The following is a 26,457-nucleotide window of genomic DNA, read 5'->3' as shown; positions in this document are numbered from 1 at the left end:
AGCCCGCTCCAGTTAATTAGACGCAGCCGTTGCCACTGCTGAGAAAGGGACTGAAGTCGGGGAAATCTCAGCAGGGGTGTCACTGCAGAGGTTGGGCAGTTTAGACTCAACTGCCAGCCCAGCTGATACCTAGAGCTAGCCAAAATGTATTGTGAGGGGGTAGCTTTTCCATCCTGCATAATTATCCCGCGGAACTCACCACCCCATGAGATCATTGAGATCAAGAACTCAGCAGGACTCAGGATGGAGTTATTCCTTTCTATGGATAGTGAAAACATCCACAGCTATGTTAAGGAAGGTAAAAAAAAGTATTAAGTAATCAAAACCCTTCTGCTTCAGGGCATGAGCCAATCACAACTACCAGAGGTCAGAAAGAAACTTCCCACATGGGCAGGTAATTCCACAGTTGCCCACTAGGGGGATCCTTGCGCTTCTGCAGCTGGTATGTTGGAGCCAGGAGACTGGTCGATTGGTCTGACCCAGGCTGGCAATATCTGTCAGGGGGAAACTAGCCAAGTTTGGTGCTTTCCATGAACCCCCAATCTCCAGGAGGGGCCCTGAAATTCACCCAGCTAAGGAGGGCAGGTTTCCCAGGTCCTTTCTGTCTGCTTGTCTGTGTGTCAGCTGGGACAATACGGGGTATAGAGGGCTCTGTGTTAAGTGCGTCTCCTCTGTGTTGTCCTGCAGTGTGAGGAGAAGGCTCGGCACCTCCAGGAGCTGCTGGAGCTGGCCGAGCAGAAACTGCAGCAAACGATGAGGAAGGCAGAGACGCTGCCGGAGGTGGAAGCAGAGCTTGCCCAGAGGATAGCAGCCCTTACCAAGGTAAGTGGGCAGCTGGAGTAGGGGGCTAGGACCTTGCCAGGCCCTGCTGGGGCCCTCCCCAGGGAACACCCCCCGCTCCCCATTATTCCTAGATTCTTGGGTCAGAAGGACCTGTTAATCCCCTAGTCTGACCGCCTGTCTAACACAGGCCAATCAGCCCTAGCACGGAGCTGAGAGGATCCACTGCCCATTCAGAGGTCGTCTGGATAGTGCATGACTCTCGCTGAGGCAGAACACCAACGCCTTTGAAAGCATTAAGTGAAGGGGCATTATGGATATGTGTGCCAGAGCGGGGGTGGCTGTGTTACTCTGTGTTAGAGAGAGGAGCAGAGAGGCCCCGCCTGGGTCCATGCCTTCAGAAGTTGCTGGAGGGTGGGCTCCATTGAGAGGCTCTGCAAAGAGTGGGGCCAAATAACCCCATGGTGGTGGTGGGGAGCTGGGTGTTGCTAGTGGGGCTGTGGCCTGCACTAATGTGGGTGGTGTTGGGGATGAGGTGTGGGGGAGTGCAGGCAGAGAGGAGGCGTGGCTTAGGCAGCCAGGGCCACCCCACCCTTCCTGCTGCCTGAGCTCCTGCAGCTCTGGGATGTGTAGGTGTCCGGGTCCCTCAACCCGGTGCCTCCGGTGCATCTGCCACACCCCAGTTTAGTTCTGGCATCTGGTGCCTGCCAGGGTGTGCACCAGCCCAGACACCCAGCAGGCATCGCTGGGGCATTCGGCCTCTAGGACCCCTTAACAGGGCAGAATTGTGTCTAAGACGCCCACGATAGGCAGAGCTGGGACTGCCCCAGGGATGGGTGGGGTGCAGCAGCCACTGTGGCCTTTGTCTTTACAAACTCCTTTGTGCGTCATCATCAGCCTCCTCTGTGTCCCTGCTCCTGCCTGGCTGCCTGACCCTCACCAGCTCACACTGCCAGACTCTGCTGGCCTTTGTTGAGGGTGCTCAGCAGGCTGTGCCCAGCCATGGCTGCCCCGGGCACCCCCAGCTTCCATGGGGCAGCCACAGCTGGATGCCTGCAGGCTCATGGTGAAGGGATCAACCCCACCCCGGAGCTGGGGAGAGAGAGAGCCCACGCCAAGCGGGGAGAAGGGTTCCCCTGTTACAGAGTTTCCTGGAAATGTGCGGGACAGGGCCTGGTGGGGGGGCAGGGAGAATACCAAGCCCCAGATAAGCAGGAGTTAGCTGCCTGCTCTCATCATTGCTTGGTGCAGAGCAGTTTGAACCAGGGTTACTTCAGCACTCTAATGCCAGGCCCGAGAGCCAGTGCGCAAGGCCCAGCTGAGCCCCCTGTGAGGGCCGCCCAGCCTCCAAACTCCCCATGGAGAGCTGTCACTGCCCGCTCAGTGAGCGAGTCCCGTCGGTCCCAGTGCCAGGGTGCACTGAAATCCCATTGCCGTCTCTGGCGGGTCAGTGCAGTTCCTAAGTAGGATGACTGTTCTCTGGAGCCTTATGTGCTGGCTTCTCCTAGAAGCTTCCTTGGATTTTCTTAGGCAGAGGAGAGGCACGGGAGTATCGAGGAGCATCTGCGGCAGCTGGAGAGTCAGTTGGAGGAGAAGAACCAGGAGCTGGCGAGGGTAAGCTCCACCGATACAGGAGTCACCCGCCTGCCGTGGACATTGGCTGGGCTGCTGCTCCTCCGCTCCTGTTTGTGTCATCTCCTCCTGGGAATGTGAAGCGGCAGAAGATGCGGGTGGCTCTGTGTGGGGCTGGGGAAGGAGGTGCTTGTGGAGCGTTCTGGGAGGAGCTCTGGGTGAGGGATGGGGAAACTCTCATGCCATATTTGCTTTATCTCTGTGGCTTTACTCAAATGCCCGGGTGTTAAACTGCACCTACCCCTGGTGCTCAGAAGGTTGTCAAAGGCGCTGAGTTCCCTTCATTTATAACCCCTCTCCCACCACACACACACACACACACACACACACACCTTTTTCCCTAGTCTAAACAGGGCCGGTCTGTGGGAGGACTGAATTCATCTTAGTGTATGCACAACATGTCTCAGGCGCCAGGTGACCAGTGTTCATCACTGAATTTGGTCCGCTGGTGGGATCATTAGTGACACTGACTGGGAGCATGACATGAACGCTGATCCATGCCCCCAGGGGACTGAAAGATGGTGGGTGTTGCCATTTTCTCCACATCCTTTGCACAACTCTAGCTAGCACCTTCCAGCTGAGGTTCTCAAAGTCCTTCCCATGTGGACACGTCATCCCCACCGCAGCCCTGTGAGGTTGGAAGGAATTATCATCTCCGGTTTACAGATGAGAAGACCGAGGCCCAGCAAGAGGAAATAGCTTTCCTGAGGCCCAGCACTGAGCCACTAGCACAGCTGGGAATATGACCCAGATCTCCTGACTCCCAGTCCTATGCTTGGACACCAAGAGAATGTTGCCTCCCATACCGAGGGGAAAGCCCTGATAATCTCTGTGTCTGAAGCCATGCAGAGTAAACAGAGGCCTGCTCTCCTGCTCCTGGTTGCTCAACACCTAGTCTTTAGGGCTTTGCCCCATCATGCTAGTTGCATGGTAATCTTGCTCCATCTGTTTGATCTATCTGTGTACTGCCTTAGAGTCCTGGGCCTGCTTCCTAGAATCATAGAATATCCGGGTTGGAAGGGACCTCAGGAGGTCATCTAGTCCCACCCCCTGCTCAAAGCAGGATCAATCCCCAACTAAATCATCCCAGCCAGGGCTTTGTCAAGCTGGGCTTCAAAAACCTCTAAGGAAGGAGATTCCACCACCTCCCTAGGTAACCCATTCCAGTGCTTCACCACCCTCTATTGAAAAAGTTTTTTCTAATATCCAACGTAAACCTCCCCCACTGCAACTTGAGACCATTACTCCTTGTTCTGTCATCTGCTACCACTGAGAACAATCTAGATCCATCCTCTTTGGAACCTCCTTTCAGGTACACCTCTACCTCGATATAACATGATCCGATATAACATGAATTCGGATATAACACGGTAAAGCAGTGCTCCAGGGGGGCGGGGCTGCGCGCTCCGGCAGATCAAAGCAAGTTCGATATAATGCGGTTTCACCTATAACGCAGTAAGATGTTTTGGCTCCCGAGGACAGCGTTATATCAGGGTAGAGGTGTAGTTGAAAGCAGCTATCAAATCCGCCCCCTCATTCTTCTCTTCTGCAGACTAAACAATCCAAGTTCCCTCAGCCTCTCCTCATAAGTCATGTGCTCCAGCCCCCTAAACATTTTTGTTGCCCTCCGCTGGACTCTCTCCAATTTTTTCACATCCTTCTTGTAGTGTGGGGCCCAAAACTGGACACCATACTCCAGATGAGGCCTCACCAATGTTGAATAGAGGGGAATGATCATGTCCCTCGATCTGCTGGCAGTGCCCCTACTTATAGAGCCCAAAATGCCGTTAGCCTTCTTGGCAACAAGGGCACACTGCTGACTCATCTCCAGCTTCTCGTCCACTGTAACCCCTAGGTCTTTTTCTGCAGAACTGCTGCCCAGCCATTCGGTCCCTAGTCTGTAGCAGTGCATGGGATTCTTCTCTGCTCTCACAGATGTAACGCTCTTGGAGTCAGGGCATCCACACTGGTGCAGAACAGGGCAGGTGAGAGGAGAACGGGCCTATAGCCTGTGGCATGGGGAGATTATTTGCATGCAGGAAGCACTGTTTAAATTGCTGAGCATCTTCTCTGCATTGGAAGAGCCTAAGTCACCTACCCCCTCACTTGCCTGCTTAATCCCTGCAGGGAGCTTGAGTTGACTGTAAAGGGTCAGGCCCTAAACTAGGATCATGTACTCAGCTTACTGGGGTCCAGCCCCAGAAGTAAACTTGCGCTGTGCACACAACGATCTCAGGCTGGCTGGTGGGGTCACCCCAGACCGTGTTAACCCAGCACAGTGGGGCGTGGCTGGTCTAAGCAGAGGGGCTCCCTCACCTGGCAGAAGCAATGAGTGTGGTGGAGAAATGGGGACTGGATGTGGCTGCTTTTCCCCACCCCTGACTGGCTCTGGGTCATGGGCAAATCTAGAACAAGAAGCGTTGGGAGACCGTGTTCTAGATTTCCTGCCAAGTGCGTGTTACGTGGTTAGAACCTCCAGCTGCTGTCAAACCAGCCAGCCAAGCGCATGGCCCAGTGACAGCAGCAGGCTGGGTGAACTGTATGGAGAGACAGGGAGGGACTGGGGTCATGGGAAAGCTCTGCTGAGAGCTCGGCAGGCTCACAGGCATGGGGGGAGCTGCAGGACGATAGGGTAGCCATGTGGAGAAGCCCCGAGGATGGCAGGGAGAGCTCTCAGATGGGAGCTCACCAGCTCCATCTGCCCCTGGCCAGGTGCCCCTGTGATTCCGACACCGACTTACAAAGAGTCCGCTTCTCTGAGAATGACCAACCTGAGACACCTGTTTATGGCCTGAGACCCAATGAGCCTCCCCCATCTAGGCCCCAGGTGGGGATCAGGATCCCGGCCCACCTTTCTAAAGCATGTGGAGTGGTGAGCTGCTCTCCTCAGGTTGTCCTTCTAATCCTCTGATGTTAGTGATAATCTCCCTGTGCGCCTCGGCTCTGCCCCTCGTTATTTTCAAAGAACCCAGTCAGCTCTCGGAAGTCTGAAGCCTGGAAATGCAGGCGCTTCTGCGTGCCCCAAGAGCAAGAGCTAAAGCATACAAATAAATAAATAAAATCTCTGCTCCGGTAACTCAAAACTCAGCAGAGTCCTGTGTGAATCCTGCTCTTGGGCCTGGAAGGATTTCGACCTAAATCTTTGCTTATTTCTGACGGTTAGTGAGAGTCTGAAAACGGGCTTAGAATGACCATGTGAACGTGCCCCCCCAGCTGAGCCACGCCTCTTGCTCTGTAATCCAGCCTGCCCACAGCACTATCCAGGAGGGTCACTGACACCCAGGCAGGTATCCTTACTTGAGTGGCAGCAGGGAAGTGTTTGGCTGGGAGCTTGGAGCTACAGGCACCTGCTGCTGTGTTCTGAACTGGAGCAGGCTGGATGGCCCCTGCCTGTCCTTCCTGCCTAGCGCCCGGCCATGGCACTGTGAGCATCTCACCTGGTTCAGGTTGTATTTTATGTTCCTCGCACATGTCTGTGTGCTTTGTGCTGATAACGTGCATCACAGGAATGGCAGGGGGCAGGGTTTATAGTGAGGGAGAGCAAACAGCAGAGGGAGAGGTTACCTTCCAAGCCACAGCATGGGAGAGCAGCGACCCCTGTGGTAACAGCTCCCCCCACGTTGGCTGGGGGGCTGAGGACTCTCCTTTTGTTTCGGCCTGGCCTCACTGCTGCTCAGGGGAGGCTGGCAGTTTGGGGAGAAGGCAGCAGGGGCATTTTGACAGCCAGGAGCTGAGAGGCTTTGGACCAGGTGTGCACGGGGTGCATCTCCTCTTTCATTCCCCGTGGTGGGTAAGGCTGGAAGTCATTAGAAATTTTGGTGGTGTCGTGAACTCCTAGTTCCCCACCCGTGCACCTCTTGACAGCAACCAGCTGCCCCAGTATCCACCACTGCATCCAGTACCAGCGAGGAAGCTGTGCACTTGTGCTAAAGCCACCAGCAGCAAAATAGCTAATGGTGTCACACAACATGTCATCATTAGGGTTCAGAGTCAGCCCCCATTGACATCATTGGGACACGTAACACCTGGTCAGGTTGTCTGCAGGCTCAGGAAGACCACGCGGTAGCAGTTTCGGCCAGGTTCACATTCAGTAGGTTCTTTTCGCTAATGATGGCCTAGAAGCGGTCCCAGTGCTGGGTAGGGGCCTGTGTTGGCCAGGAGATTCATAGATTCATAGATTCTAGTGCTGGAAGGGACCTCGAGAGGTCATCGAGTCCAGTCCCCTGCCCTCACGGCAGGACCAAATACTGTCTAGATCATCCCGGATAGACATTTATCTAACCTAACTAAAGATGGGCTGGGCCTTTCCCGACTCCGATAAAGAACCATTTGAAAAGCATCCCCCCAGCGCGCCCAGCTCCAGGGGCTCGGGCGGCTGATTGCTGTTTGCTGTTTGCCGTTGCAGGCCCGGCAGCGAGAGAAGATGAACGAGGAGCATAACAAGCGGCTGTCTGACACGGTGGATCGGCTGCTGAGCGAGTCCAATGAGCGGCTGCAGCTTCACTTGAAGGAGCGGATGGCAGCCTTGGAGGAAAAGGTACCAACTGCAGCGTGAGGGGCAAAGGGAGACTATAACGGCTCTGTGGAGAGTACAGCTTTGCAGCCTCTGCACAGGGGAGAGATGGGCAGAAGGGCTGGAAAAACCAGGCCTGGGATTTCCAACCCCCCTGTGGGATTGGTCATCCCTTTCTACCAGGCATTGGGCAGCTCTGCAGATCTACCTGCCGCCTCCCAGGCCAGTTGCTAGCAGTCCCGATTCAGTGTTACTCGCTATTATCCGTATTGTGGTAGCACCTACCGGCCACTGTGCTGGACACTGCCAGGGAGCAGAAGGTCCCTGCCCCAAAGAGCGTACAGGCTAGCTAGGCGAGATTCCCACAGCGTGAGGAGCAGGGATGAGGCACATGCTCGGCCTTTGTTTCAGGACTGGGGGATATTTCTCCTTTAGGAGCAGTGGGGAAGGAACCTCATTGGTGTGAAGATGGAGCTTGGTAGGTTTATGAAGGGGATGATATGACAGGGCTGCCTGTGATAGCAGGGACTGGACTCGATGGCCTCAGAGGTCCCTTCCCATCATATGTAATTCTCATGGCCTGGGGCAGCCCAGTGCAGGCCTGGGGCAAGGGTGCGCAGTTTTCAGATATTGTTTATTCACACTCCAGTTTGCAGTAGCCACGAGTACCCGAGGAAGAGATTTTAAAGCAGATGGTTGGTGCCGCAGCTAGTTATTGCCAAGGTGGATCTGTCCGTGCAATCGCTCCCACTGCCAATCACTGCCAGCTGAGAGTCTGGAAAACGTCACCTTCTGTTCTGACGTGTGTCCATCAGCCCGGCCCCCTCTGAGGCTCAACATCGACCGCGTGGGCACGTGTCCACTGATTGAGCTAAACGGACTCTCTCTCTCTCTCTCTCTCTCTCTCTCTCTCTCACTTTTTATGTTTAAGAATACGTTGTTGCAAGAGCTGGAAAGCACCCAAAAGCAGATCGAGGTGCAGCAGCATGACAAGGTACAGACACGTTGAAGACACCCAGAGCCTGGGACCAGTGTTTGGTTTTTTTTTTAAATAGGTTTAACTGAAGAGAAACTAGATTCCCCAAAAGCTTAGCTGCTCAGTACAGACTAACCTCCCCTCCTCTCTCTCATTTCATTCTGAACAGAGAAGGTTGTCAGATGAAATTGACAAACTGAGGTCGGAGGTAGACCAGCTAAAGACCAGAAGTGGGACATTTGCGGACAGTGTACATACGAGGTAAGGACTTCAGGCTTGATGTCCCGTGATGCACTGCATGCCGGCTTCCTAGGTGTGACGGGATCGATCAGGCCTTCTCTGCCCCCTGCAGGAGGCATCGGTTCCCTCCCTTGCTCCGGGAAAATCCACTCAGACCAGGCTACCAGCAAGACAGCCAGCAGACCGGCCAGCAAGGCTGGCCTGCTTCTTCTCAGGGGCAGAGCTGGGGAAACTGGGAAGAGGAGGAGCTCCTCAGTGCTAGCCCAGAACCTCAGGGCCAGGTCAGGCCTTGCCCTCAAGTGCTACAATTAAGTGCTTGCATTTGAAGGGTTTTTTTTACCCCTGTACTTAAAAATGCAGACAGCCAAATCCTGAGTTCATGCTGTTGTTTAACTGTTGAGAGAGACACGCAGCGCTTAGGTCATGGGTCACCCTGCTCCAAGCAGGTGGCCACAATTTACTGACTAAGGCAGGGAACACCTGCAATCCCGCACGTGGTTCCTTAGGGGCACTGCAGAGCAGCCCCACCTGCCACACTGGGCCATAGAAATGAACCGTGGGCTTGCTCAGTTTCCTGCTCTCTTGGATTCTCTCCCTGCACCATGAGTGGTGGCCTAGGAGCAGTGCTGTTGTCTTTGGGGATGGCAGGATCGAGCTGCAGATTGAGCTTACACTAGCGCTGGGCTGGGGGAGCGGGGAAGCCCTGAAGTTTGCTGCGTCAGACCCAACGGCATTTGGATTCCCTCTCCGTGGCAGTAGCTTCAATGGGGTGTCAGGCATTTCCAAAATGAAAAGTACCCCTGTGTAGGGCTGGGGTCCCACTGGGGATGAGCTTTTATATGATCTGTCCCCTTTATAGCTTTCCAGGAGCCAGGCTGAGGTGCTGTCTGTGCCTGAGCAGTGTTCCTTTCTCACCGCACTCTGCATGCTGGGCAGTCAGAAAGCACCTCTCCGTTCGGGAAAGGAATGGTAGGGGATGGAATGGACGTGTGGAAGGAGGAACTGATGAGGTCTCAATGGGCCAGGGATCATAGAATCATAGAATATCAGGGTTGGAAGGGACCTCAGGAGGTCATCTAGTCCAATCCCCTGCTCAAAGCAGGACTAATCCCCAACTAAATCATCCCAGCCAGGGCTTTGTCAAGCCTGACCTTAAAAACCTCTAAGGAGATTCCACCACCTCCCTAGGTAACCCATTCCAGTGCTTCACCACCCTACTAGTGAAAAAGTTTTTCCTAATATCCAACCTAGACCTCCCCCACTGCAATTTGAGACCCTTACTCCTTGCTCTGTCATCTGCCACCACTGAGAACAGTCTAGATCCATCCTCTTTAGACCCCCTTTCAGGTAGTTGAAAGCAGCTATCAAATCCCCCCTCATTCTTCTCTTCTGCAGACTAAACAATCCCAATTCCCTCAGCCTCTCCTCATAAATCATGTGCTCCAGCCCCCTAATCATTTTTGTTGCCCTCTGCTGGACCCTTTCCAATTTTTCCACATCCTTCTTGTAGTGTGGGGCCCAAAACTGGACACCATACTCCAGATGTGGCCTCACCAATGTCGAATAGAGGGGAATGATCATGTCCCTCGATCTGCTGGCAATTCCCCTACTCATACAGCCCAAAATGCTGTTAGCCTTCATGGCAACAAGGGCACACTGCTGACTCATCTCCAGCTTCTCGTCCACTGTAACCCCTAGGTCCTTTTCTGCAGAACTGCTGCCTAGCCGCTCGGTCCCTAGTCTGTAGCAGTGCAGACTGAGCCCATCGAATGGAGCCCGTTTCTGCTTCCACACATGGAGTCCTGCTGGGAGCCGGACTTGCTATGACCCAATCACATGCAATATCATGCAAGATCTTGGCTCCACTGACTCAAGTAGGCCGATGGCACAGGGAGAGGAGAATGAAATCTCCACCTCCTTTTCTGTCCCCTTCCAAGACTGGATTGCCCCGTCCCTTTCATCTTCAGGCTGGGCTGGAGAACTTGTGAATTGTGTAGCCAGAAAATGGAGGTGGAAGGAGGGGCAGGGGTGCCTGGGGATAGGCAGGGGGAGGGGCAGATTGTGCCTGGGGGCAGGATAGGGGACTGTGGGTGGGTGTGTCCGCACACCATCCAGAGGTTGTGGGGTTCCGACTGACACTTGAAGTGTATTCATCTTCTGCCACTCAGCGGTTGATAGAAAAAATGGTGTCACCCAGCAGGGTCCAGCTGGGGCATTGTGGTTGGAATCCTGATCTCCCTCCACTGGGGGTGGCAGGACAGGCCTCTCGCCAGGGTGCTGCCCCCATCCTCTCTTCCGTCCTTTCGCAGCAGGCCCTGGCTAGCAGGCATCAAACAGGGAGGTGAAGGAGGGGCTGGGGCTGCACTGTCAGGGACACAGTCTTGTTTCTCAAACCCACTGTGCTTTCTCGCCCCCTGCGCCTGAGCAGGATGGGCCAGTTAGCAAGGAGCTAATGGGGAAGAGGTCCCCGAGTGTTCCTGTGCCCCTCCCACCTGGGTCTTCGATCACATCACCCCAGCAGGCCGGAGCATCAGACAAGATGCACAGAATAGGCCAGCAAGCGGTGGAAGGGTAGAAGGAATGCTTGGGGGCAGCGGGACAGGGGGCTTGTTATTTGCACTAATAATGGGAGGGGGCTTATTACTCCCAGTCCCCCCCCCCCCACTCCCAGCACATCATGAGCCCACAACCAGATCAGCTTCCCATCAACAGACAGGCTGGAAATCCCGCCATGTCCCAGTGGCCTGGGTTTAATCCCATGCTCCCTTGCTCTGCTCCCGTGAGCCCTCCCAGCAGGAGCTCCTACTGGCCTGGAGCTCAGCTGCAGCGCCATCTTTTGTAAGAGTGCAGCAATGCAGCCCTTCGCACAGGACCCATGTGACGGCCATAGCCCTGCCCTCACTCTTCCTCACCCATGGAGCCAAGACTGGGGAACCTGGCAGCATCAGCCTCTTGTAGGCCTGGCGCTTGGGCCAAACCCAGGCGGGCAAGCTCCCTTGTGCGCTCACTCCCTCTTTGCCATGCTGGGGTATGTTGTCTCCTTTCCCTCTCCCATTGGAGCATAGCGGGACCGTGCCCCAGTCCACTGCTCTGGTCAATGTGGGTCCTGGGCTATTCAGGGAATTATCTAATGAATTCACCACCCCGGCAAGTCTGAGCTGCTCGCACCAGTGCCCTGCCTTTCTTTTGGCCATGCCTGCAGACTGAGTGTCTGAAAAGGAGGCAAACGCCCAGTGCTGCTTTTGTGCCATTTAGCGAGAGCTCAGGGTGCCCGTTCCCATGTTACGTGGCATCCAGGGCCTGAGGGCCATGTATCCATTGCTCCTGCCCCCAGCACACAACTGGAGAGTGGAGCACTGGAGGAGATGGCAGAGGCTGCCAGACCGTCAGTTCTGAGCATGCTGGTGCTCACGCTTCCTCCTGTTCTCCAAGGCCTTCACGGAGGGCAGCTCACTTGGGTCCACTCAGCCAGCGTGTAATGTATACCCCCTACAAAGGGAAGCTCATTGCCAGTGGGTGAAGGGTACTTGTGTCCCCTCAATGGCACGTCACCCCAAACCCTGCATCTTCCTCAGAGCAGTCTGGGGACATCCCTGGGGTCTTGGAGAACTTCTCTGTCCTCTCCAGGCCACCTGGACCCTAGAATCCACTGCAGGGGATCGACTTCCGCAGACGGTGTTTCTCATGACAAACGTAGTGCTAGACCCCATCACCGCTCCCTCTGCACTCTTTATCCACCCCCTGCCCGTAAGTTAACGTCAGGGGTTAGACCCAGGGGTCTATGTGCAGTGTTGGCTGCTGGAGCCAGTATTGCATTTGTTGCTATGCAAATTGTATTCCACCATTAGGCAAATATGGATTGCACTTTTGTTGCCAACAAAGGGCTGCAGAGTCAGCAGATAGAGACCGGGCAGAGCCAGCTCCTATCTCCACTGGTGCAGGAAGGTGCTGTAATATTTGTTGCACGCTTGGCTGTGAAGATTAAGAATCAAAAAACAATATATAGATTGCTCCAGCAGCTTCTCTGATTTGCTGGGTGCTTTTCAGTGGTGGGGGGTTCTTTGCTGCCTTTGGAATGGCAGAAGCACTGATTGAGGTTCTCCATGGTGACTTTTCCCCCCCGTTTCACTGAATCTACTGGACTTTTCTGGCCACACTGATTTTTGTACAAATGTAACCATCACAGCAAATACCAGGAAAACAATTTTTTTAAAGCCTATCATGCAGTTTCCCATCTGTAGGGAGGAGGCAAGTCCAGGTCACGGCCAAGCCACTCTGCACACTTGGTTGCATTGGCTAAAGTCCTCAATGAGATTACAGCAGCTTTATGATCCAGTGAAGCAACTGTGCAGCAGAGGGCAGTATCTTGCCACAGGATCCCCTAGGAAAAAGAGCATGGGACATCTTAGCAACAATGGCTGCCCAGGTCTCCATTTCAGTAGTGGCTTCATGCTCTGCTTGGACCCTTACCGATGGGACGGGGAAGCTTCTGCAGCTACTATCACAAGGTCTTCCAAAACATCCAGGTAGCCCTCTGCCTTTACTCAGCACTGTCGCTATTGGGTTTTTTTCTTCTTAATCTTCACAGCCAAGTGTGCAGCAAATACAGCACCTTCCTGCACCAGTGGAGCACAACGCTCCCACCACCCCTCTGCTGGCAACATGTCTGGGAGATCATCCTCACCATCCCCCCCCGCCCCCCCCGGTCCATTAACCTCTCCTGGCATGGACATGCCCATGGGTTAGCCCCCTGCTGCTTCCCTGCCTTCAGACCCGTCTGGCCCTCGGCTTCCGCTTTCTAGCTTAGACATCAGCAGGCAGCTCCCTCTGTTGCTCTTCTGCCTTCATTCCTCTCCATTCCTCTAGCCCTGGCTTGGGGACGCCAGCCAGCCAACTTCTCTTGCTGCTCTCCTGTCTTCAGCCTTCCCCCAACACCCTCTTACAGCTTCCTTCAGGGACTTTCTCCGGGTCTCTGCAGCTCTCACCCACCCTCTTCCTGACTGACCCGCTCTCTGCCCCATTGATATGGCCCAGGTGCCTTCCTTTAAAGCCCAGTTAGGTAGCTGCCGAGTCACAGCGCCAGTGCCACACTGTGACACAGCTCATGGCTTTCCCAAGGAGGCAGCTAGTCATTGTTCTGCTGTACCTAGACAAGTGGCTCATCGGGGACCCTATGCCCCGTCACCGTAAGTGTCTAGAACTGTTTGGAATCTCTGGCAAGGAAACCAAGCCCTGGCCTCAGCCTGCCCCTCATGTCCAGCACTGCCATGGGAGCGAGTATTTCCATGAGGTAGGACAGTGCAGAAAGCATCGCCTCTTCCAGTCCCGACAGTTGCACTGTGGGGACCCCGGCTCCCTGCCCGCCCCAGCCCTGCCCTCTGCTTCAGAGACAGGCTCTGTCTCCCGGGCCGCCTGACTCGGGGTTGTCTCTGGGGATCTGTATTGCTGACACCTGCAGTTTCCTCTTCAGTCAGGACCTCCTGTGCCAGGCTTGCTGAGATTCCTCCTTGTCCCCTCAGGAGATGGGAGAGCCCAGCTGGGGTGTTGTGACACACCCAGGCAGCTGAGGGAGCGAAGCTGCTCTGTGTATCCGCACTGTGAGCACCGGGGATGCTGTGAGGTGTTTCTGGGGCAGGCAGCGCCAGTCACAACAGACGGTGACACAGTAGGGAAGGGGCAGACATGCCCTGCCTGGGGGGAATCCCTCCTCCTGCTAGCTTGGATGGAGAAAGGGCCAGTGGCTGAGGTTTCCAAAGCAGACTTGGCAATTTAGCTATGCAAACCCTGTTAATTTCAACGGGATTGTGTGTCTAAATGCCCAAGTCCGCTTTGAGCATCTCAACTTGTAGCCATGACGTCTCCCTACCTAGATAACCTCTCATGGCTGACCCAGAACTCATCTGTACCCAGGAGAGTCGCCTCTCCAGTCCCTGACCAGTCCAGCTCGCTGCATGGTGCCCCGCTTCCCCGGCTCTGTGCCGCATCACCTCCTTCTCACCAGACGTTCTGGATGTGCCCAGCCTCCCCTCATCCAAGAATGAGCAACCTGGGTTCCTTCCTGCTTCTCCATAACAGGAGGGTGTCAGCAAAGGCCCAAGCCCAAGATGGTCACACTGTGCCCATGGTTGGTCAGCCTCTTCCAGATGTCAGCGGATTCTGCCTCTGCAGCCAGAGCTGTCAACCCTGTGGGAAATCAAGCGCACCTGCCTTCTCAGTCCTGCCCTGACGGAGAGGCTGTGTCAGGGTTCCCTCCCCACTCTGAACTCTGGGGTACAGATGTGGGGGCCTGCATGAAAGACCCCCTAAGCTTATATTTCACCAGCTTAGGTTAAAAACTTCCCCAAGGCACAAGTTCCTTTCCTTATCCTTGGATGGTATTGCTGCCACCACCAAGTGATTTAAACAAACATTCAGGGAGGGACCCTTGGAGCCCTATCCCCCCCCATATCCCCCCAAGCTCCTTCACCCCCTTTTCTGGGGGGGGCTTGAGAATAATATACCAACCAATAGGTTAACAAAGTGAGCACAGACCAAATCCCTGTTTTTTAGGACACTGAAAATCAATCAGGTTCTTAAAAGAAGAATTTTATTTAAAAAAAAAAAAGAAAAAGAATCACACCTGCAAAATCAGGATGGAAGATAACTTTACAGGGTAAATAAAAAGATTTAAAACACAGAGGATTCCCCTCTGACTCTGCTTCCCAGTTACAAAATAGGAATAAAATTACCTCTTAGCATAGGGAAAATTCACAAGCTAAAACAAAAGATAATCTAACACATTTCCTTGCTATTACTTACAATTTCTGCAGTTTTAGATGTATTATTTCAGGATCTTGTTAGGAGCTGGTTTACCTGCTTGATCTTTCTCTTTGTCCCAAGAGGAACCAACAAAAAGGTAACTAACAAAAACTTTCCCCCACCGCCACCCCCCAGATTTGAAAATATCTTCTTTCCCCATTGGTTCTTTTGGTCAGGTGCCAACTAGGTTAATTGAACTGAATAACCCCTTACAGGTAAGTGATTCTGTACCTCTGGCCAGGAGGGATTTTATGTTACTTCATACATAAAGGTGGTTACCCTTCTCTTCATATTTATGACAGGCTGGATCTGGCGGGAAAGGTGTCGAACACTCTCCTGCAGTCTAGCGGGGGGGAATGCCATGTCAAGGCGTGGCTCCGGGGTTAGAGGTGACCAGGGATTGCCTGCACGTCTACAGCTTCCCCAAGGGAGGCTAGAAAGGGCCTTAAATGCCATTTTGTGGCAAGGTAACAGGACGTGTATTTGGCTGCTACCCACTTGGTTAGGGTGTTTGGGCAGGTTGGTCCTCCTCGTTCATCCGCCTGCTGGGTCTGGACTCCGCACCTGGGGTGGAATCCTGAGCCCGACAAAGTCTTGAGAATGGTGAAATTCTCAAGAGCCAGGATTTTCCCACCTGAGCTCCGCTAGACACATTAGCTCAGTAGTTTGAGCATTGGCCTGCTAAACCCAGGGTTGTGAGTTCGATCCTTGAGGGGGCCATGTAGCGATCTGAGGCAAAAATCTGTCTAGGGATTGGTCCTGCCCTGAGCAGGGGGTTGGACTAGATGACCTTCTGAGGTCTCTTCCATCCCTGATATTCTATGATTAGCTGCCTGAGTTTGTGTCCACGAGGGTCTTTCTCCTCATCAGTGTCAGTTCTCAACATCCATGAGCTGCCTGCTCTGTCCTGCAAACTCCCCCCCCCCCCCCCACATTGGCCATGAAGGAAGAGTTTCAGAACTATTCCTGACTTCCTTGCTGCTGCTGCCATTGGGGCAAGGAAACCACCACACGCACCCCTCCCCCCGTTCCCACATCTCCTCTCTGGCCCGTCCCCCAAGGAGGAGAAGCTGTGGTGTTCCATAGGGGTCTGACAGGCTCCTGGGTCACATCCAGAGAAGAATTCAGTTCAGGTCTTCCAACCCTCTTGTGTTTGCTAGTCTGGGACCTGAGAGGGGTCCAGTCCTCTGCAGCAGCTGGACCAAACCCTGTACTGGTGGGAGATATCTGGCAGGATCGGGGGGGAATTATTTCCACAAGGGCAATAGCCTCTTCTTAAGCCTCTAGAGAGAGAAGAGGTCTCAGCAGAGGACGGCCACTGTGCAGTCAGTCTGATTATAGAAGGGACCATTCTGATAGTCTGACCTCCTGCATCACACAGGCCAGAGAACCTCACTCAGCAATTCCTTCATCCAGCCCAAAGCTTCCGGCTGAGCTAGCAGGGAACTTTTAGAGACACCCCTCTTGTCTGAAAGACTCCAAGTGCCCTTGGCAATCTGTCCCAATAGTTAAGTGTCCCTTGTTGTCTCTTCATCTATTCACCACCTGCTGTGAACTAAGGCACGCTGGGGCCTTTGGCCTGGAAATGCCATTTGAAGCCATCCCTTTCCACTCGGTTCATAGGAATTGCCAGACCAGACCAGGGGTCCATCTAGTCCAGGATTCTGTCTCCCAACAATGGCCAGCGCCAGCTGCTTCAGAGGAAGGTGGCCAAACCCCCTAGGAATACCCTGCCCAAGAGGGAAGTTTGTCCCTAACCCCATCAGTTAAAGGTTGGCTTAGTCTTATACCAACCTAGAGCACAAAGGTTACGTTCCCTAGAAAAAGGAGACGAGGATCTATCTAATCTGCTCCATCAGTCCAGGCTGGTCAAGCAGGCAGTGCATTGTACTCTTATAAAGCTTCTTTCAGCATCTGCCATGTACCTGTCTGGAATGCCTTTCCTGTACAGAGATGGGCCTGAGCTGCAAAACTCAGCTGAGGCTCCTCGACCTGGCTCTGGATGGCAGCTGTGTAAATTATGCAGCTGATTGGGTGAGCACCAAAGCAGCATGTCATCTCCCTGGCAATGAACTACATTGCAAAAAAGGCACCGGAGGCGGTACAGGGGTAGTTGGTGACCCAGCGCTCAGCATGGAGAGTGGGAGCATTTGCTGAGGACAGCAGAACTGGCAATCTCATTTGTAACCGGGAGTGTCCTACATCCCCCTTTGCAAAGATTCACACCTGAGGGGGATGGCTCAGGGAATTGCTGAGGGAATCTGAAGCGAGCCTGTGTAGGGTGCTGTATCTGAAAAGCACAAGGTGACGTGCGACATGGAGTGGTGGGTAAAGATCTGGAAAGCGCTGGCCGTGAAAGAGATCAGGGCCAGATTACAAAGGTATTTAGGGATCTAACGATGCAGAAAGGTGCCTAATGAGAGTGACAAAAGCTCCGAAACAGACTAGTCACCTGACCCTCACTGGGATTGAGGAACCTAACACATTTTGTCTCCTAGTGGGATTTTCAAAAGTGCCTGATTGAGTTAGGTACTGAAATACCAGTGACTTGCAATGCGAGTCAGGCTCCTGACATAGTTAGGTGCTTTTGTCCATCCCACTAGGCACCTGTCTGCCCCTTTTGGTGTCTAAATACCTTTGTTGATCTGGCCCTAAGATACTCAGGCTAGGAGCAAAGTGAAGTGGGGAAGGCCTTGCCCACCTGCAGCACAGAAGGCCAACATGATTCCAGGCTGCATGATAAGTGCTGTCATAATGAAGACAGGTAAACGATTCTGTCACTGGACAAAGGCAGGGTGAGGCCACATCTGAAACTTGCCGGGATACGCGGGTCTGAGCTCCTGCACTGCACAGAGGCATGGCAGGGAGAGTGGCTCAAACATTTGCCAGCCAAAAGGGTTTTTCAAATGAAATGAATAAAACCTGTCCATTTGTGGGAACCCCCTGCCTTGAATGCTTGGCTTTAAACAGGAATTTTTCAGCTTTTCGAATAACCCCCAAGAAACGTTGAAGAAAAAAATGTGCCAAAAAGGAAACAGTTGGGGTTTTGTTGAAATTTTTGGTGGTGGTGCTGGGGGTGGGGAGCAGATCACTTCCTGGCCAGCCCTAGTGGCAGATCTTCACCACGGGGAGAGGCTGAAATGAACTATGGAGAAGAGAAGGCTGCAGGGGGACCTTAGGGGGTTTGAGTCCTGTCGGGAGGATCACAAGAGTTTGGCTGAGAACTGTATGAACTCAGGGACCGGGGATCACAGGGAAATGAGTAAATACACCGCAGGGCTTTTTCTTAGTGGCTCGGTTCTCTTAGCCAGGTGGTCGGTACCTGTGCTGCCAAGCACACGGAGGCGCAAGAAAACATGGTCTGTTACCTGGGCCCAGATCCTGAGCTGAGTGGGAGTTAGATGCCTAATCTCTTTGAGGAGCGGGGCCTTGGGCGCCAGTTGCATCACGGGTTCGGCTGGTTACCTGGACTAGTTCTTGCTCACACCCACCAGGGGGAACTGCTTCTTCAGAGTCAGGGGTGGGGAGAAATTTCCCTGGGATCTAGAGACAGCGAGGTAGGGGCTTCACTTTCCTCCAGAGCCCTGAGCAGGCACTGTCAGTTCAGATCAGGTGGTCACCGCCCTGGGAGCTCAGACTTCCCCATCTCCATCTCTCTTTTCCTTCAGTGCAAGCCCAGGCTGGACACGGAGTGCACCGGCTCAGCCAGTGGGACAAGAGATGGGTTTAGCAGCCTGCCACATGAGCCAGCTCGCCCCAGGCAGGAGGGGCTGTGCCTGTGCTGTCATAACCGCAGCATTTCACACTGTGGCTCTTCTCCCTCATTCTCGTAGGTCCCATGTGGGTAGTGCCACGGACCTCAGGTACCCCCTGAGCACGGTGGTTCACGCCCCCGCCGAGACCTTCGGGACGCCTCCTGGACTGCACCGGCCACAGAAGGGTCGGTTTGCAGCTCTGCGGGAAGAACCCCCCAAGGTAAAATCCCCGTGTCGGCCTTGCTCCAAATGCGGCTCGTGGCTGATCTCCCGCCAGCAGCTCCGAGAGCAGCGGCCAGCCTGCATGCAGGCTCCGGTTACGCCTGCAGCTTGGAGTGTGTTACGGATCTTTTGCAACTGAAACAGCTGTGGCAGCTGCCTGTGTCCTTTTGAATGAGGGGGGCCTTTGCTGGGGTCGTTAGGCAGGGACAGCTGCAAGGCTACTGCCCTAAACCCCTTCTTATCAAGAGGTTCCTTATTGTGTGGGGGAGTGACTGGACTGTGACCAGGTCAGCCCTTACTCCCTGATTTAAAGCACAGGGTGAAATGGGTTCACGGTGCAGTTACACCGCACCGGATGTACATGGGACGGGACGGGCATGGAGGTTGAGGGACAGCGGAGCCGGCCAGTGCGCACCTACGGCCTTTGGTGAATAGAGAGCACTGCCCTGAGCAGAGTGTCTCTCTTGCTGCATTTCCCTGGGGAATGGGGGAGGGCCTGGATCCTCTTACCAGGATCGGGCTCTGGGGGCACATGGGGGCCCCATTCCATGGGACTTAGCTCTGGGGGGTGGGGCTCTCCTTCAGCCCGGCTTAAGGAGGCGTCCCCTCTCCCCAGGACCCAAGTCGAGAGGGAAGCGTCTCCCTGGGGGAAAGCGTCTCCCTGGCCCCCAGCGTGTGGGGGCCCTTTGCCCTGGGACCCAAGTCTGGGGGCCCCTATCCCCAGGAACTAGGTTGAGAGGGAAGGCTCTTCCCAGGGTCGGGGTCATATGGGGGCCGTCTCCTGGGGCTCGGCTCACAGATTGCTGCAGCGCAGTGTGTTTGATCCAAGGAGCCTGGTGCCTTTGTGCACTAGAGTCTCCTGGCACAGTTGCAGGAGTGAGGTTCACACAGGAATGAAGGGCACTCGGAGGCGCCAGGGAGCAGGCCCTGCCCCTGCTCAAGGAGAGCCAGTGCTGGCTGCTTCGTGGCTTGGTCCCAGCTCCTCAAAGGTATTTAGGAGCCTAACTCCCATGGGTTGGGACCTGGCCTCTGCTGCGTCGTGGGGAAGTAGTGACCTGTATGGGGTCTGCCATCTCTCAGGACTGGGAACAGACCCAGCCAAGCAGTGTCCTGGCCACCGTGTCTCACGCCTTCGATAGTGACCCGGAAATCTCGGACATGGAGGAGGAGGATCGCGAGGCGCTCTTCAGCTCCATGGATGTGCTGTCCCCCAGCGGGCACTCCGACGCCCAGACCCTCGCCATCATGCTGCAGGAGCAGCTGGATGCCATCAATGAGGAGATCAGGTAAAGTCTGTGGCATGTCTGGTTCTGTGTGCTGCCGTGAGGGGCAGGAGGGAGGGGGATGTGGATGCAGGGGCAGGTGGGGAGGGGGAATTTGAGGGCGTGCAGGGGAATGTGGGGAGGGGCAGGAGGGAAGGGAGAATTTGGGGGCGTGCAGGGGAATGTGGGGAGAGGCAGGAGGCGGAGGGGATTTTGGGGCATGCAGGGGAATGTGGGGAGAGGCAGGAGGCAGGGGGGATTTGGGGGCATGCAGGGGAATGTGGGGAGGGGCAGGAGTGGGGGAATTTGGGGCCGTGCAGGGGAATTTGGGGAGGGGCAGGAGGTGGGGGAATTTGGGGGCATGCAGGGGAATGTGGGGAGCGGCAGGAAGGAAGGAGGAATTTGGGGGCATGCAGGGGAATGTGGTGAGGGGCAGGAAGCGAGGGGAATTTGGGAGTGTGCAGGGGAATGTCAGGACGGGCAGGAGGTGAGTAGGATTTGGGGGCATACAGGGGAATGTGGGGAGGGGGATTCTGGAGGACAGGAGGGTGAGAATTTAGCTGTACCCTCTGGCTGCTTTGCCCTGTTCTGGTGACTGAGATCCGCTGTAAACCCAGCGGACCGGGTCACTCGGCTCAGGGTACTTGCGCTGCCCAGAGTGGACGAAGGCAGCTGGAGCATCCTCAGGACCACGTGGGCATTCCAGCGGGGGGAAGGACTAGATGACCTCCTGAGGTCCCTTCCAACCCTGAGATTCTATGAAGGATGGAAGGCTGAGACCGGAGTGATTTGAAGAGACGAAGCATCGCGGGGCAGCATCCTCTAGGAGCCCCTTGGGCCGTGTTCACATGTGACATTTTTAACTAAGAAAAGCCCTGGGAGCCCCCAGACGAAGCCCCGCTGTGCTGGAGTTATGGGGAAGGGTTCATATCACAATACACTGCTGGGGCTCCCAAACAACCTCGGTTCTGCCTGGTCTTGGGGGGGGGGCCCTGGGGCCATCCCTCTTGCTCCTGAGGGACGGGGCCCGGCTGCCCCTGCTGGAGTGGAGAAGGGGGCCCCATGCTGCTGCCTCCCTAAGAGGGGCCGGGGGCATCCTGGCACTGCAGGGGGGTGCGGAGCCCTATGGTGCCATCCCGCTTGGCTGCTGGAGTCTGGGAGCAGTGAAGGCAGGAGGCCAGCTGGGGGAACCCCAGGAATGGCGACCAGGCCATCAGTGGGGAAGCGGGAATTCTGCTGTGCCTCACCCCATCTGTGATTCCTCAGGATGATTCAAGAGGAGAAGGAATCCACGGAGCTGCGCACCGAGGAGCTGGAGACCCGTGTCACGAGTGGCAGCATGGAGGGCCTGAACCTGATGCAGCTGCGCAAACGAGCTTCCATCCCCACCTCCCTGACAGCCCTGTCCCTGGCCAGCTCCTCGCCCCCGGTCAGCGGGCGCTCTACCCCGAAGCTGTCCTCTCGCAGTGCCGCTCAGGACCTGGACCGCATGGGGATCATGACGCTGGTGAGCCGGGCGGGGTGCGCCGGTGCGAGCCAAGGCCACTGAACCCACAGGGGCTCACGGGCACTGCTCTGGGATCTCCCCACACAGCGCCTGCCTTCCTGAGGGGCGGGGGCACAGCACGGTGTCTCTGAGCCTGGAGGTGGCACCTCTGGATGCTGCTCACTAGAATTTCATGGCCTGTTGTGTGTTCATTCGCACGCCTGCTCCCGGCCAGAGCAACTCTGCTGCTACCCAGTGGAAAGGGGGTCACGAGGGCAGCCGGGAGGCCTGGGTGAGGCAGGGGTTGATGGAGGGACGAATGCAGGGGTGGGTGTGAGGGTACAAGGGCGATGTGTGAATGAAGGTGGGGATGTGAGGGGGTGGATGGAAAGGTGGGTTTACCAAGCGTGGGAGTGTACATTGGGGGGGAGGGGGCGCGTACCCAGGCATTGATGTGTGTGAGGGCTGTGGATGGAGGTGTAGTGTGAGGGCGTTATCTGAGCAGGTGGACAGGTACCTGAGGGAGGTGCATGCGGGTTAGGTGTGAGGATGGAGTTGTGTGTAGAACCGGGCAGGGGCTGTGTGTATGAGGGCGATGTGGGGGTATATGGGAGGGTACAAGGAGGGGTGTGGGTGCCAGGGCGGCGGGGGTGTTGAAAGCCCACTGGGGGTGCTGCTGTTTCCCTGCGTTGATTTGCCCAGCCCTAGGGAAAGCCGTGCAGAGGGAGTGTTCTCACTAGACCCCACACCTGGCTCTGTGGGCTGTCTGGGGTGGGTGTTTTGCAGCCAGCACCTCTGTCGCTTTGCTCTGCCCGCCGGGGAATTCTCAGCTAACTTCCTCCCTTTCTGTATCTCTTTCTATTTGCCTCTTGCAACCAGCCCAGTGACTTACGGAAGCACCGAAGGAAACTGCTTGTGAGTCGCTCTCTAATTCCTTTGACTCTCAGACTCGCCCTCCTGCTCCCGTCCTAGGCCCTGCTGTGGTGCCCGTGTTGAACCGCAGGCAGGAGCTGCTCATTTGCGTTTGTATCCTGAGGAATGAAAGCTTGTCATGGGGAAGGAGTGTGAGCGATATGGGGCCGGGACTGTGCCTTGGGATGTACATATGTTTGTACAGCACCTAACACAATAGGCTCTGATCCTGATTGGGATCTCTGGGTGCTGCTGCAATATCTGCACATAAACAGAGAGAGGGGGGTACTGATGGTGGCCTGAACCCTCTCTCTGCCTCACCACGTTTTCCAGCATGGAGCTCCTAACAGAAAGGCCAAAAGCCTGCGTCAGGCTGGGCCCAGGGTCTGTTGTGGGACACACAAGTGACACTCGGCCATTCTCAGATACCTCCGCGGGAGCAGAATGACTCATCTGCAGCTCCGATCACTGCTGTAAAGCAGGGCCGGCCAGAGGATTCCGGGGGCCCGGGGTCTTCGGCGGCGGGGGATCCTTCTGTTCCGGGACCCGCCGCCGAAGTGCCCGAAGACCCGCGGCGGGGGCCCCCCCGCCACCGAATTACCGCCGGAGCGGGACCCGCCGCCGAAGCGCAGCCCGGTCTTCGGCAGTAATTCGGCGGGGGGGGACGGGGGACCCCGCCGCGGGTCTTCGGGGCACTTCGGCTGCGGGTCCCGGAACGGAAGGGCCCCCCGCCACCGAATTACCACCGAAGACCGAGCTGAACTTCGGCGGTGGGTCCCGCTCCATCTTCGGCGGTAATTCGCCAGCGGGGGGGTCCTTCCGCCCCGGAGCGGAAGGACCCCCCGCCGGCGAAGACCGGGAGCGAAGAAGCTCCGGGGGCCCCTACCCCGCAAGAGTTTTCCGGGGCCCCCGGAGCGAGTGAGGGACCCCGCTCCAGGGGCCCCGAAAAACTCTCGTGGGGGCCCCTGTGGGGCTCGGGGCCTGGGGCAAATTGCCCCTCTTGCCCCCCCTCTGGGCGGCCCTGCTGTAAAGCATTGCCCCTTTCTCTCCACACATCACTGCAGCATGGAAATGAGTGTCCTGCGGGTAGCCCAGGAGTGGGGGGAGAAATGGGGGCCAGGTGCTGCCTAGGATGTGAGCAAAGAGCTGTGTCACATAGCACGTACACAGACAGGGCCCTTGTCTTCCCCTCTGCATGAGGAGAGGCATGGTGCAGTACCGCTTACCCAGGAGAAATCCCTGGGGACTGGGGTTCTGGATTCCTGTCTGGGGCCCTCCCTGGACTGACGGCTGTTCATGGCCTCAGATAGGTGTGTACGCCAATCTTCATTGCACGTGCACAGCTCTTACGCTACACCGAGGAGGAGGCTGTCTCCCTGGGCTCGCTTGGAGCTAGGCCCAGTCCTAGCCGCAGGACTCTCAGGGCAGATGGCTGGGCCTGTGGGGTCTCTGTGTGCTTTGAATGCTGCTCGACAGGTCAGTGACAGTCAGGACTGGGATAACGAGCAGCGCCTGTAGATGGACGCTGCCCGTGGGGGCGTTCAGTGGCAGGGAGTGGCCTCAGGAGTCCGCTGGCATCTGTGGGACCATGGCTGGGCAGTGTTGTTTTAGGGCCAGCTCCAGGACGTGGTCAAGGATAGTAGCATAGAAATTAGCCTCCTTTCCCAGCTCTTCCGTAGGGTAGGGCCTGCTGGACAGAGCCCAGCAGGGTGGTTAATCCGCTAACACATCTTTGTTGCTGTGGAGAAAACGTCCTGTACAGCCCAGCCTGGTGCTAAGTTCAAGCTCCCCTCCCTCGGCCATGGATGGGGGCGCCTGCCCGTCTCTCAGATCCTTCCTGGTTGGCTTTGCCTGCGGGCCTCATCCCGCGAGCCGTTCCCGCTGCAGCAGCTGGAGAGCAGGGTTCCCCGGGGGGCAGTGTGGAGGAGGAGTGCACTTATCCCAGTCTAGGTGCTGACAGCTCAGGAGACCTCCAGGTGTGTGGATGGAAACAGCTCGAGCCAGGGATGGGTTTTGAAGGGAAAACTCTGAGCGACAGAGGGCGAGAGGTGGTCGGGCCCAGAAGTTAAAACGGACGTGGCAGGAAGAAGGAAGTGATAATAAGCGACGGGCCAGAGCAACGCCGGTGATGTTCAGAGCACAGCGAGGAAGGTCACGAGTCAAGGACCCAGCTGCAGCGTGAGCACAGCCTGGCTAGTGCATTACCCTTTATTACTGTCCGGGTATTTGAACAACAGTGTCCCAGGCATTTGACGGACAGGCCCAGGGTGTCTCTGCACTGCAGCCTGGAGCAGTGACAGCTGGACACCCCTGCCTGGAACCCTGGGTAATTACTCACAGGACTAGCCAGAGCTGGCTCCATCAAAGCTAGCTGAGGCGAGCCGCAGTGACACCCCGTGATTGCAGTGTAGACACACCCCTAGAGACAAGGTCCCCTGCCCCCAGAAACAGCATAGAGGGGCCACATCCAACTCAGGAGCACGGAGGGCAGAGGTGAGGCCTGGAGGTGCTGATATAAACAGGAGCACAACTCCTGGTTCAGGACAGGCAGCGCTTAGGCTCCTGGACCCAGAGGGGCTATTCTGCCCCTGTCTATGTGCAGTGCAGAATCACCCTGGTGTTCCATCTGCTAGCCCATATTTGCCCTCTGTCACAGGCTGGCCCCAGTCCTGCTCTCTGGATGGACACCCAGGTGTTGTGCATGGTTATAACTGCTGGACCCCCCGCATGTTGCAAAGCCCCCTGGCTCTGGGTAGAGCCTGCTCACTGTTCTGGGCTTGCTCACTACACATCCAGACCCCGCGTCCATTGCCGTTCTGGGACAGTGGGATCCTGCAGTCACAGACGGGGAGAGACTAGCCCAAAGTCACAGAGAGGGTCTGTGGCAGAGCAGGGATTTGAACCCTAGGTGCTGGGCTAATGCCTTGCCCACCAGACCAGCCATCCTTTGCAGCGCCTGCCTTCCTCCTGTTTTTATTAAGAGCAGGTTAGACAAACCCCTGTCTGGGATGGTCTAGACAAGACAGTCCTGCCATCAGTGCAGGGGACTGGACTAGCTGACCTCTCGCAATCCCTTCCAGTCTTAGGATTCTATGATTCAGCTACTGAGGCTCTCCTTCCAGGGACGCTCTGAAGTCCTGCCCCGCACGCAGACTCTAGAATAACATCCAGAAAAATCTCAGTTTGTGTCTGTCCCTCATGGTCTGCTGACCAAATAGTGTTTTTCCCTCCGAGTCTGGCTCCAGGCTTCGGCTGAATTAACGGAGCAATCCCAGAGATGGGGGTTTCCAGGAGGCATCAGCTAGGGACCAAGTGTGGAGGAGGAAGGAACCAATCAGATGTTTTTGCAAGTCCTGCTGGCATGACAGGCACTGGATCTAGAGTGCCAAGGGTGGGTTCAGGTGAAGCCCTCCCATTGCACAAACAACGTTACCAAGTTGGAGAGACTCCAAGGAAAGGCAACAACAGCGAGAAGAGCCTGAGAGGGCCTGATGTGTGGCAAGAGACTAGCTGAGCGTGTGGGCAATGGGAACCACAAGGGGATGATACAGGGTCGCCGTTGCCAGAGGCTATCGCACAAGAGAGGAAGCACCATTAGATACAGAGATCCCAGGGGAGCAGCCTGCAGCTCTGACAGACACGTCTCGCAGCCAGGGCACCGGACAGTGCATTGTCTTGCTGAGGGAAGTCAAGCCCCCTGGATTAGTGTCGTCGGAGAGGAGACAGGAAAAAGCCCTTCAGTGTGAGAGAACAGTCCTGTACTGGGGCAGGGAACGGGTGGGGACACAGGAGCTGTCTCCCAACCCTGGCATCTACAGTGCTGCTGCCGATCCTGCATTCATTGGTGCAGCTGCCATGCCTGCTTGCGCGTCCCATCCTGC

The 26,457-nt window shown here is 55.8% G+C and overlaps 1 protein-coding gene across 9 annotated transcripts in view; it reads left to right on the top strand.

Moving 5' to 3' along the window:
* Positions 1-26,457, top strand: part of PPFIA4 (PTPRF interacting protein alpha 4) — a 203,484-nt gene that overhangs the window by 135,598 nt on the left and 41,429 nt on the right. For 8 of the 9 annotated variants that reach the window (XM_045014808.1, XM_045014807.1, XM_045014806.1 and 5 more), the window contains exons 9-17: positions 688-822; positions 2,311-2,394; positions 6,818-6,949; positions 7,857-7,919; positions 8,071-8,162; positions 18,773-18,914; positions 19,997-20,202; positions 21,445-21,685; positions 22,544-22,579. In XM_045014808.1, coding sequence (XP_044870743.1) covers positions 688-822; positions 2,311-2,394; positions 6,818-6,949; positions 7,857-7,919; positions 8,071-8,162; positions 18,773-18,914; positions 19,997-20,202; positions 21,445-21,685; positions 22,544-22,579 — 1,131 coding nt within the window. The remainder of the gene's footprint in view (positions 1-687; positions 823-2,310; positions 2,395-6,817; positions 6,950-7,856; positions 7,920-8,070; positions 8,163-18,772; positions 18,915-19,996; positions 20,203-21,444; positions 21,686-22,543; positions 22,580-26,457) is intronic. The other variant, XM_045014809.1, reaches the window with a different exon arrangement.

Source organism: Mauremys mutica, chromosome 4, assembly GCF_020497125.1.
Source record: "Mauremys mutica isolate MM-2020 ecotype Southern chromosome 4, ASM2049712v1, whole genome shotgun sequence".
Taxonomy (NCBI): Eukaryota; Metazoa; Chordata; order Testudines; family Geoemydidae; genus Mauremys; species Mauremys mutica.
This window is presented reverse-complemented; position numbering and strand designations above follow the sequence as displayed.